The sequence below is a fragment of the Natrix helvetica genome (assembly GCF_964273705.1).
Source record: "Natrix helvetica genome assembly, chromosome: 16".
NCBI lineage: Eukaryota > Metazoa > Chordata > Lepidosauria > Squamata > Natricidae > Natrix > Natrix helvetica.
The window spans coordinates 11,047,607-11,060,229 of NC_138563.1; the positions used below are offsets into that span (position 1 = coordinate 11,047,607).

Here is a 12,623-nt window from a genome sequence, read left to right on the forward strand (position 1 = left end):
CTTCAATTTTTGCCGGAAGGAGCGGAGGTCAGTGGTGGTTCTAATGTCGGGGGGGAGGTCATTCCAGAGGGTTGGGCCCATCACAGAGAAGGCCCTACTCCTTGGTGTCGCCCGTTGGCATTGCCTAGTGGACGGCACCAGAAGTCCCTCCCTGTGTGAGCGAATTGGCCGCAGGGATGTATGTGGGAGGATGCGATCCCGCAAGTAACTAGGTCCTGTGCCATGGAGCGCTTTAAAGATGGTAATCAGAACCTTGAAACTGTGATGCGCAGTTTGTCCGAGCCCCACTTCTTCAGATTCAGGGGGGTGGTCCCTCTCCTTCCCTGCCTCGGCCCCCAGGATGCCCTGCCACTTGCACACCTCGCTCAGGAAATGCTCCTGCACCAGGGAAGGAGAATGAGGGGATACATGCCTTAATTAATTAATTAACAACCCATTGTAATTAATTAGTAGTAGACAATCACTTAAATATGTGCCAGAAGCATGCGGCTACTGCAATTCTAGGCTGCATTAGTTGAAGGATAGAATCAAGATCATTTGAAGTTCTAATGATTTTTCAATGAATGCTTATAATTTTTGGCGTGGGTCAGCTCAGTGGGCATGGCAGGCTATGAGGTAGAGGTGGTGGTGAACATGGCAGGCCAGTGTCTCGCGTTGGAGAGAAGTTCACATGTCTCCCTGAGCGACCGAGGCATGCCCAGCTGCACCAATAAAGGCTGAAGTAGCCGCCTGCCGTTTCCTGCTGCAAAGATCTTTTTGAAAGCCTGGTGAGATCAAGAGATGAGGCACCGGAGGGTCAGACCCAGCCACATCTCTCCACCACAGTGCTTCCCAGACGTGGCTTACAGCTCCGTGCCGAAGCGGCAGGAGGCGAGGGCAAACGCAGCTTTTGGGGATGCAGGAGAGGCAATGGGGTGGCCAGAGGGAAACAACATGATTTGTGCCCCTCACATTAGGCAAATCGAGAATAGACCTCATTGTGAGAATCACAGAAGCTCCCTTGTTCCAAAGATTTTTCTTGAAAGCCGAGAGGAAGTCCATGGGCATCTGAAGTGAAGGGCAGGAGGGACGTTGGAGTCCATCAGTTTCGGTCAATGTGGGGCTGGGACAGCTATGGGCTCTGACCCTGGGAGGTGGTGATGGGCTCCTCTGGGAGACTTGCAGGAATCGGATCGGAAGCCTCTATCCTCCAACTGCTGGGAAGAAAACCAAGGAGACCTTTGAGCTTTAGGAGACAGAAGGAAGGAAAGGCAGAGGTCCAGGGGGCTGCCAGGTGGAACAGGACAGATGGGGCAGAAGGAGGAGGGAGAGTTTGGCCATAGCAATTATTTATTTATTTTGAATCCATGTCTTCCTACTACTGTGAAGGAACCGGACTCAAAGTGGAGCTCTGGGTTGACCCTAAGGATGGACTGAGATGGCTGAGATGACAGAGGCTTTGTGTGGCGGAGCTCCGTGGGATGGGTCTGAACCTGTAGACCCTGAGAAAAAGTGCTCTGAGCTCTTTACTGAGCCATCTGTGAATTCAACCCCCAGACCTGCTGGTTGGCCAGAGTGATCAGGGAGGGGCTGGAGGCAGGGGAGGACGAATGCTCTCCAATCTTCCCTTTTGGAGATGCTGAGATGGTGGTTGGGCCCCAGTTAGACAGAGACTTGGACAAAGCAGAATATCAGGACCTCTAAGTCAAGAGTCAGAACTGGGTGTGGGACTGAAACCACACCAGTCACCCACTGATGACCTTGGTGGGAGCAGAATGGATGAAGAGCAACTAATCTGGTTCTGATGGATCATTTGGAATCTCCAATTCTAAAGCTACTCCCCTGGACTGACCAGGAGGCATCATGGGATCAATGTGTCCATATTAGAAATCAACAGACCTATATGGCGAGATCCTGTTTTCTCTGGGCTTCAAGCCTTCTACCAGGAACTGAAGCCATGGACCTCTTAGCTCAGACGGTTAGAGAGGAACCATCAGCTTTAGGAGCTGTCCATGTCACGGTGGTCAGTGGCTCTGCAGCAAGGCATAGATGGAAACCATGAGAGTAACGTATTCAGAAGGAGACAGATGTCTTGGAGGATGGGGATTTCTCCAAGGGGTCTTGGATGTCAAGTAAACCCTGATACTTTGGGGTATGGGATGGCATCTGTGCCTTATTGCAGAACAACCTGGCATTCAGCAGCTGGGAGGGGGGGGAAGGATCAGGGGAGTTGAAGCTCTGATGACCACGCCTTGCAAAAGTGAGCACAAGGAGCAGGGTTGTGGCATGGGTCCTGAGGTCCTCAGCCCTGGGTTCTAGGTTGCCATAATTGAGATGGGTGGCAGCAAAGGGAGTCTGGTCATTCCAATACCTACTCTGGTCTGTTTCTAGGCCTGGAACTGCAAGGCAAGGCAAGTCAATGCCACGGCCACGTATTCAGCAGCTCTGGTGTGTCTACTCTCTATTCTTTTTTAGTGCAAAGCCAACTCCACCCAATTCCTCTGGATAACCCATTGTCCCCCAGTGAGCTGGAAAAGAGAATGGAAGAGTTGATTTTCTCAGAGATCATCCTTAATACGGTACCTTTCCTGGATTTCATCCTCAAGAGGAGCCCCAAGCAGCCAAGGAGCAGAAGACTTCCCACTTTGCTAAGGCACAGCAGGGCCCAGAGAGGCAGCCTTGAAAGGTTCTCGGCCTGTCCTGAAAAAGAGCCACAGAGCCAGTTAATCCTTTCAGCAAACACCAGAGAATGGACAGTTCATGGCCTTCTTGCAGCAGATGAGCCACCAGCCCTATGTGGGAGCTGAGTCCTTCTCCTGGGGCTCAAAAGAAAGATCTACTCCACTAGGGAGACCTAAAGCTCCACCAAGCCTCAGGCAGACCAGGCCACCTGAAAAATACATCTGGAGGACACTCGAGTAATTCAAAATATTCCTGTCACCTGTCCAGCTAGGAGGGATAGGGGAGGAGGAATAGAGATAGCTGGGTTTTTAAAGTCAAAATAAAATAGTTTCCTGTGGGAACCAAGGACATTCCAACAGGTGCCTGAGAGAGAGGAGGAGCAGAGTAACCAAGCAACTGGCCAGTATGTCTATTGGACAATGTGACTGATAACTCCAAAGTTTCTTGGGGTTTGTGAACTTTTACAGACGGTTCATCCCCTATTTTGCTGAGATCACCCTCCCTATTACGGAGTTGCTAAAAACCAGAGGTGGGTGGGGGGAGTAAAACCACGACCAGGTCAACCTCTAAAGTGGACCCTAGAGTGCCAGAGGGCTTTTGAAACACCTGAACCCAGAGCAGCCCTTTGTCATCCAAGCCAATGCCAGCAACATGGCTGTGACTGCAGTCCTGCTCCAGAAGAACTCAGGGGGAGCCTGCAGCCCTGTGCCTACACCTCCCAAAAACTACCAGAGAGTGAAAGGACGTGGGCAGTGTGGGGGGGAAAAAAGCCTATGCCGGCTGATGGGCCCCCTTGACTTGGCGCCACTTCCTTGAGGGCAGTCAAAGGCCCTTCAAAGTATGGACCAGCACTTAGCCCCCCCCCCCCAAAGTAAGTCCGGTGGGCACAATACTTCAACCAATTCAACTTTACACTAAAATACATCCCTTGGGACAGTGGTGGATTCAAATTTCTTTACTACTAGTTCTGTGGGTGTGGCTTGGTGGGCTTGGCTTGGTGGGTGTGGCTTAGTGGGCTTGGCTTGGTGGGCTTGGTGGGCTTGGCTTGGTGGGCTTGGCTTGGTGGGCATGACAGGGGAAGGATACTGCAAAATCCCCACTTCCTCCCCACCCCACTAACCTGCTTTCCAACTCAGTTCTTTTGTGCAGGGAAACAAAGACCCAGGCAATCAGCTGGGAGGCAGCAATAGACCAACGGGGATGGGGCCAGCCAGAGGTGATATTTGCAGGTTCTCCGAACTCAAAATCTCTGCTACCGGTTTGCCAGAACCGGTCAGAACTGGCTGAATACCACCTCTGCCTTGGGAGGAGAAACTTCCTAGCCGATGCTTTGTCACAGAAGCTGCAGTACAACAGTAAACGTGAAGAATTGTTCCATGTAGGGAGAAAGGAACTGACGTCGCAACGGTACGACGTTGCCTTCAAAGGCTTCAGCTTGTGTATAAAAAGGGCATGGCTTGTTTATGCAGGTGCCCTTTGGATGTTTGTTGCTAGCTGGAAAGAAGTGAAAACAAAGTTTTGTTTTTAAACCAGAGTGGCTGTGTTTATTAATTGGAAGGATGACATAAATTCAAAAAGAAACCATAACATTACAATGGATTATGTCTGGAATTCAAAGATTATTAGAAACAACAGAGAGAATTGAGAAGAGATGGGAAAATATTGAAAATATAAACTTTTATGTGGCAAAACCTGATGGAAAAAAGGAAGATGTTCAGCAAATGGAAAAAGTGGGGGCTGGAGTCCTAAAAACCCAGGGGGAAAATGAACAAAGAGGCAAGATAACCATGGATATTGACAGTGAACTGAGTATCATTGGAGGTGGAAAGAGTGGAACAAGGAAAGGGAAGATAGATGGAAAGGTGCTTTACTTCAGATTTTAAGGTATAGAAGAAGAAAAAAGAGAAGAATGGATGGATTTAAGGAGAGAAATTTTGATCAAAACATTACTGATAACCAAAGATAAACTGATTAAGGAAGCTGATGGAGGGTTTCGAGATTTTACAAAATATGTAACAAGCAACAAGTTGCGAAGAGAAGTCCAAACAAATTTGATTAAGGAAATAGCCAGAAGCTCAATTCCACAAATTGCAAAAGAAATAGGACTACACCATTACTGGAAAGATACAGGTTGAGATATGAAAATTAATAATAAAATACTAGTTAAATTTAGTTAAAATTAGAGCTTTATGTTAAAAATGTAGTTATAATGATAAAGTTAGGTAAATAATTGATAATGATAATGTACACATATATGTTAAAAATGTAGTTATAATGATAAAGTTAGGTAAATAATTGATAATGATAATGTACACATATATATTGGTTTGACAAGAAGAAATTTGGTATAAATTTTTAAAAGGGGAAAAAGGGGGAAAAACTAAGTTAAACATAGTCAAACTATCGCTCAATAAATGACTGATAATGATAATAATGTAATAATTTGTATTGATATGATAAAAGGGAAAATTGGATATAAATTGTATACAATGATTAAGAAAAGAGGTTTAAAAATTTTGTCAAAATTAGAGCATTATGTTCAAAATGTAGTGTTAATGGATAAAGTTAGCTAAAGTTAGATAAAACAATGTATATATATGTATTGATTTGATAAGAGGAAATTTGATAAATATTTTAAATGGTGAAAAAAAGGGGGAAAAGTAAGTTAAACTTAGTCAAACTATTGTTAAATAAATGACTGATAATGATAACAATGTAATAAGTTGTATTGACAGGATAAAGGGGAAATTGGATATAAATTGTAAACAATGATTAAGAAAAGAGGTTTAAAATGTTTTGTTATTAAATATAATTACGTGGTTTTTTTAATAAAAATTATAAAGGTATAATGTGGTTAGATGATATTGAAAATAGATAAGGGAATGCCACTATGTGGTTTTGTTTGAAATTTTGGAATGTTTGTTATAAAGGGACGTTAAAACAACTATAGTCATATGAAGGATGAGGTATGATGATAACAATATATATAAATATATGTGATGTAAAATAGATAATGATATGAATCAGTGATGATGATTGCGGAAGAGATGCACAAAAACTCTTTGTAACCAATTGACACACTTTCTACAATTTGCAATGGAGGATGATTTTGTTTGTTTATTATTCAAAAAATTTAAAAAAATGGGGAAAAAAAGAATTGGTCCATGTGATGCTTCCCCCTCCCAACCAGCCACACAAGCCACCACCAGAGGACAACCACAATGACAGAGAGCCAGGGAAGGAGGGGGCTTGACTCAAAAGCTGAAAACTTAGCTTACAGCTGCAACGTGCAGCTTACAAGACAACATACAGGTTACAGGGCAACAAAGGGGCACTAACCCTGAAAGATGGATTAGCCTGAAGGGCTCTAAACTGTATGTCCCCAATAGCTACAGGTACTCCAGAGAAGCCCATGGTTCCAAGCAGGGAGGGCATTTCGGCTTCCTTAAAACCTTGCACCTGGCAGGGAGACAATTTTGGTGGCCAGAAATGAAAAGGGACATCGAGGGCTATGTCAAAAGCTGTGCGACCTGTGTAGGCAATGAAGGAAATTGGAGACTATTTGAGGGGGGGAACCCTTTGGAAAACTGCCAAGAGGGAGGGCCAGGAAGGGAGGAAGCTACAAGGAGGGGGTGGAGCTCACCATTCACTTGGGGGGCCTCCGTCCCAGGTCTCTCTTCTGGGGTTCAGCGTGATGGGCAGAATGCAAGTGGAAGAGAGCAGATCGAAAAGAAACAGAGATCAGGCAGTGAGAAATCGTGCATCTCTGGTTGGGTGAAGCCATCCGATTAACAGCCCAAAGACCCCATTAACCCCCCCCCCCTTGAAGCCTATTGTTAAGCCTGGTTAATTTTACAATCATTTCCTTAGGCCAAAGCATTTTCCTCCATTCTTTACTACAAACACAAAACAACTGCAAACGAAAATGGGAGGAATGAAAGCAAAAGTAAGGCAGGAAATGCATGCAATATGATCATCATCATCACGATGCATTAAAAGTCTTGCAAAATGAATTGAGTAACTGCATTCACCAAATGCCACTGAAGGGCTTGAAGCATTGACCTCCTTATTATAAACACAGGATATGTGCATGGCTAACTAGCTTAAAGTAAAACCACCCTCTACCAAGCTGCAAAATGTATTTCTATCCAACGGCTTTGCCAGTTTCCCTAGATTTAACAAGTTAAAGTAAATTCCCATTAACTGAAATGTCTCTGCAGGGTCATTCTCACCTCACCATTATAGATCTATCCAGCAAAGAATCAAATGAGGAATTTTGACTCCTTGCCTGAGGATCCTTCCAGGTTCCTAACCCCCCTGATTCAGTGTCCCTGTTGGAGAGCAACTCAGAGACTCTTCCCATCCTGCTTACAATCTTTTTAGACTGTTGCCTTCTGGCAGAAGATACAGAACAATTGAAACTAGGACCACGCGTCTTCTGAATAACTTTCATCCCAGAGCTATGATTGCACTCAACAATGAACTAAAGGGCCACCATCAGTGAGCTATTGGACAGCCCTACTTGGTCTGTTGTGTGGATGCTATTTGGAACCCTGACATTAACCCCAATCTCCCTTAAAACACTTTACCAGCTACCCTGAAAATTGGGGTGCTGTTCGGGGTTCTGAGTCCCAGGACTGACCCTTGGGTGGACAATAGACTGTCAAAAAGCTTTTGAGAAATTAAAACGGCTCTTTGCCCAAGAACCCATATTGCAACACCCTGACCCAGAAGAGCAATTCATAATCCAAACAGATGCCAGTGATGTGGCTGTAGTGGCAGTGCTGTTGCAAAAGAACAAAGAAGGGCACCTCTTGCCATGAGCTTAAGTCTTGCAAAAACTCACCCCTACAGAAAGGAGGTGGGCCATTTGGGAGAAAGAAGCATATGTGGTCAGGTGGGCCCTGCTCACTTGGAGACATTTCCTGGAAGGGGGGGATATGCCGTTCGAGGTCTGGACTGACCATAACAACCTCGAAGCCCTCAAAAGCCCCTGAAGACTGTCTCCAAAGCAAGTTCGCTGGGCACAATACTTCCGAAGGTTCAAATTCGAATAAAACACATCCCTGCAGGGAAGAACTTGCTGGTGGATGCCTTATCAAGAAAGCCACAGTACTACAGTAAGAAGGAAGAAGTGGTTCACCTCATCCTTCCCCTTTCCCCCCCAAAAGGCAGCCCAAGTCACCACCAGAGGCCAGACTCATCAGCCACCTAACCGCAGCAATGAAATTGGCGCTGCGGGCAGACCTGTGGCTCAATGACAACGACATCCTGGTGATGGGAGATAGCTTAGCCTGGAAAGGATCCAAACTGTACATTCCCGCAAACTTGAGGCTGGAAGTACTACAGTGAAACCATGACGCGAAATTAGGAGACCACTTTGGATGCTCCACCTTGCCAGGCATCAATTTTGGTGGCCAAAAATGAAAGCTGAAGTGTAAGATTACATAAAAAGCTGTGCCACTTGCAGAACCATGCAGAACCCCCTGAACAGGTTGCCAACCCTAGCCGACCATGGGAAGAGATCACAATGGACTTCATCGTCGAGCTCCCAGACAGCGGCGGTAATAAAGTAATTTGGACAGTCATTGACCTATTTTCCAAGCAAGCCCACACATTTACCGCCTGCACAGAATACCCAGGAAGATCACCTCAGACCGCGGAGTTCAGTTCACCACCAAGTTCTGGAGAGAGTTCCTGAGGTCCATTGGGTCCACACAAGGACTTAGCTCAGCTTTTCATTCGAGCACAAATGGGGCAGAGGAAAAAGCCAATGTGATGGTGGAACAATACATCCGTTGTTCTGTGGACTACCAACAAGACAACTGGTCGGATTTGCTACCTTTCACCGAAGTCGCATACAACAACGCTGCTCACAGCAGCACTGGATTAACTCCTTTTCAAGTTACCAGTGGTATGGAATTTGTTCCCATGCCTGAACTGCCCAGAGAATCCCCCCCCTCTTCTGTGTCTCTGACTGAATGGATGGACGCTCTTAAAAGGGGTGGGAAAATACGAAAAAAGCTCTGGCAGAAGCAGCAGAAGAGTACGAGAAACAAGCTGATAAACACCACTCGCTCCAACCCCCCCTTCCGTGTGGGGGATGAAGTTTTCTTGTCTACCAAATACATAAAGTTACGAATGCCTAGCAAGAAACTAGGCCCAAAATGTCTGGGTCCGTTCCCAATAGTGAAAATAATTAACCCAGTTACGGTTCAGCTCAGTCTGCCCAGAATTCTAGGGAAAATTCACCCAGTCTTTCATTGCCGTTTACTGAAGCCATTGGTTGGGTCCAACCTAAGACCACCCACCCAGCCTCCCCCTCCTCCAGTAGTGACAGAAGGAGAAACACACTATGAAGTGAAGAAAGTTTTAGACTCTAGGTTGTATAGAGGCCGTTTGCAATATTTAATGCATTGGAAGGGGTACCCTTTGTCCGAAGCTACTTGGGTGAAAAGTTGGAATGTAAAAGCTGATAAGTTAGTAAAACAATTCCATGATAAGTTTCCCGATAAGCCACCGGGCACCTCTTGGGGGGGGGGGGTTAGTTCTGCTTATTTTAACCCCTACATTATTCTCTTTTCAGGAAATGCTTTTCTTCTGAGGAGAGGCTGCCTGTCAGGCCTGCAGCCATATTCCTTTTGGATCTTTGGCCTGCCACACTTTCCATTATTCTACTATGTTTTGTTTATGTTTGCATGGAGTTAAATACTATGTAGCCAAAATAAAATTCCTTTCTAGAAAGCCAAGGTCATCCTTTGTCTCTGCACCTGACTGGAACTGGATGGGTGGAACTGCCAGCAGGCAGTGGGAGATTGGACCATGGGATGGGCTTGTGGGTGTGGGGGCAAGATCTTGAACTTTCAACTGGGTGGGGAAAACCGGGAAGCTTTCAGATTCATGTTTTCCCAGATGTGCCAACATGGCTCTCTTCATAAATTGGAACTTTGAGCAATACTTTGCCTCGGACTCTGATTTAATTTTGGGTGCTATTTGGAATGCTGACATATTTCTGGATTGTTGGTTGTAGCCCAACCCCTTTCCCAATTCCACACTTCATCTGCATGGAAAGATCTACCTTCTCCATAAACTTTGGTCTCTCAGCTAAATGTAACAGTATAACAGAGTTGGAAGATTTTCTATGTCTTCTTGGGGGATCTCCTAGTCCAACCCCATGCTCAATCAGAAGACCTTCTCATTCCAGAGAATCTCAGATTCATCTTTGGTCTCTTTTAAGAAGAGAAAAACTTACCTGCACAAACTTGCTTCAAGGAGACAGTCCTGGATGCCTTGCTAACAGGGTTTTCTGCTGTGCATGTTGCATTGAGCTCCTGGGAGACAAACTGGATGACAGAACTCCCAGGGGTAGGACCTGTGCTCTGGGCAGATGAGGTCCAGCTGATGTCCACTCTGTCTTCCCAGGTCCCCGTAGAGCAATTCAGCTGCCAGGTTCTGCTTCCGGTCCCCTCAGGAGTGCAGGTCACTTTCAGCTCAGAGTCCACCAAACGTGCTTGGCAAGAGAGATGGAGAGACACCGTTTGTGAAAGACCAGAAAATCACAGGAAGGCCAAGCAGCAACAATATGGAACAATGAATAGTTCTGCTTGAATCAGAACAGGCAAAATATGTGTCACTCATTTCTGACAATGAATTTCTCCCCTCTCACATGGGACATTCATTGTGAAGAGAGAGGCCCACCATTTGGGGGGGGGGGGTGTCCCTTCATCCTCTGCCTTCCTCCAAGCCCTGTTTATACCAAGCCATGGATTGAGGGCAAAAAGATGAGGCTCCAGGCTCAGACCCTCAAGGACCCCCTGACTCTTCCCCAAAGAGTTTGTGGGTCCAGCCAGTCCCACCAGATCCACAGAGAGGATCCTGAAGTGCCTCTCTGGAGATTCCAGCCTCAAAGCCCACCTGCCTCTCTCTTCATCCTCATGGGAATCCACTTTTGGCCTGACCCAGTCCAGCCTGTGCCCCATGGGCAGGGGAGCCTGAAGGGAGCCGTGATGGACCCCCATAGACCTCCTTCCAAGGGTGCAAGATATTGCTTGATTTCAGCTTCTAATAGCCCTCCATCCTCCAACAGAAATCTCCCCCCCCCCCTTCTCCACATCTTCCTGGGCAAAAGAGAGATTCCAGGAATTTGTGGCTGGGATACTTACTAAAAACTCGCAGATCAAAGGACTCGGCCGCTGTCTTTTCAGTTGGTAAAACAATTCCTGCACTGTATTTGCCAGTGTCCTCTTTCTTTAGAGGGCCAAGGTGTAAATTTCTGCAGTCACTGGAGATGTTCAGTCGCCTTTGAAAGGCTGGGCGGAGGAACAGGAAGCTACATGGCTGCTCCTTGAAGCTCACCAAAGCAATATTTATCGAAATGCTTCTGCTGATAATTTTATTCCAGGAAATTGTTTCAAATGGTGGAGAGGCCTCCACTTGGAATGTGACAGACTCCCCCAGAATGCCAGTCAGTTCTTCCACTCCAGAAGTTCCTGCAAATCCAGAGAGAAGAAAGAGGAATCCTTCAAAGTTGGGTCAGAAGAGACTTTCTTTCTTCTTTATTTTTTTATTTTTTCAATTTTATTAACAAACATATAAAATACACACACACAAAACTTAGATGTACAACACATTTACACAATGCAATACAAACAGGAGCTTCCTGTTCTTTCTAATAGCAATTATCAATCGATACCACTCACCTTATATTATTTCCCCTTCTATTGTATTTCATTTGGATTTCACCATTCTTAACTCTTATTTTACTTTATTATTTGGGATTTTGCCCTTTTTACTTATGTGCTCTGGACTTCCATTATTAATAAATTTTGTCTGAAATTGGGTTTTTACTCCTGTTAATTAAATCTGTATTGTTGAGTAGGATAATACACCCATATGAAACACAGATAATGGTATCATCTTTATGTTTCTTATGTTTTGTAAAGAAAAGAGGGGAAAATATTGTCTATCTCTTATTATAAAATTTGTATTTTCAATCTTATCTGCCTTTTTCTTAAAAATCTTCTCCAACTCAGCAGTTTTCAATGGACTCCAAGTTCCTCCAGAGTTTTGTATCTATCCCAGTAATACAATAATACAATAGTAGAGTTGGAAGGGACCTTGGAGGTCTTCTAGTCCAACCCCCTGCCCAGGCAGGAAACCCTATACCGTTTCAGACAAAGGGCTATCCAACATCTTCTTAAAGACTTTCAGTGTTGGGGCATTCACAACTTCTGGAGGCAACTTCTGTTCCACTGATTAATTGTTCTAACTGTCAGGGAATTTCTCCTCAGTTCTAAATTGCTTCTCTCCTTGATTAGTTTCCACCCATTGCTTCTTGTTCTACCCTCAGGTGCTTTGGAGAATAGTTTGACTCCCTCTTCTTTGTGGCAACCCCTGAGATAATGATCCAAGTTGTAGTCAAGGAAACAAACCATGTTTTGAGCAACAAAATTCAGTCCTGGTTTGAAACTAAAGCTAGAAACATAAGTAAAACAGAGACAACTTACCAGCTCCTAAGAGAACGAGTGATAAGCACAAGCCAAGGATGCTCTTGTGGGGCATGTTGGTGGCCGGTGTTTGAAGAAAAAGTGAAGAGAAGTCTAGACAAACTTCTGCTAAATATACAAGGACGGCCTTTTTGGTGTGAGAAACATCACAGTTGCAAAATTGTGCAGCCCTCTTATTGCTGTGCTTGCAATTTGTTTTGTGCAATTCATTTATTTATTCATTTAATATAGAGTAATGTTAGATTGCCTAAATGAACCTGGCTTCCCCATTGGCTTTGCTTGTCAAAAGGTCACAAAAGGGGGATCACATGACCCTCGGACACTGCGACCATCATAAATATGAGGCAGGTGACACAGAGAAGAGGGAGTCAATGTATTCTCTAAAGCACCTGAGGGCATGACAAGAAGCAACGGATGGGTAAATAATACATGGGATGCTTGGAACCATTAGAGTGG

The 12,623-nt window shown here is 45.2% G+C and overlaps 1 protein-coding gene across 1 annotated transcript; it reads right to left on the reverse strand.

The window, feature by feature from the left end:
• Positions 1 to 283: 283 nt before the first annotated feature.
• Positions 284 to 12,222, reverse strand: LOC309400049 (SLAM family member 5-like; the record flags this gene model as incomplete). The annotated part of the gene is made up of 6 exons (XM_081968368.1): positions 284 to 1,196; positions 2,563 to 2,679; positions 6,305 to 6,340; positions 9,914 to 10,171; positions 10,824 to 11,150; positions 12,168 to 12,222. 6 exons carry the CDS (start codon positions 12,220 to 12,222, stop codon positions 1,183 to 1,185), a joined length of 807 nt encoding a protein of 268 aa, XP_081824494.1. The 3' UTR covers positions 284 to 1,182.
• Between the last annotated feature and the right edge of the window lie 401 nt (positions 12,223 to 12,623).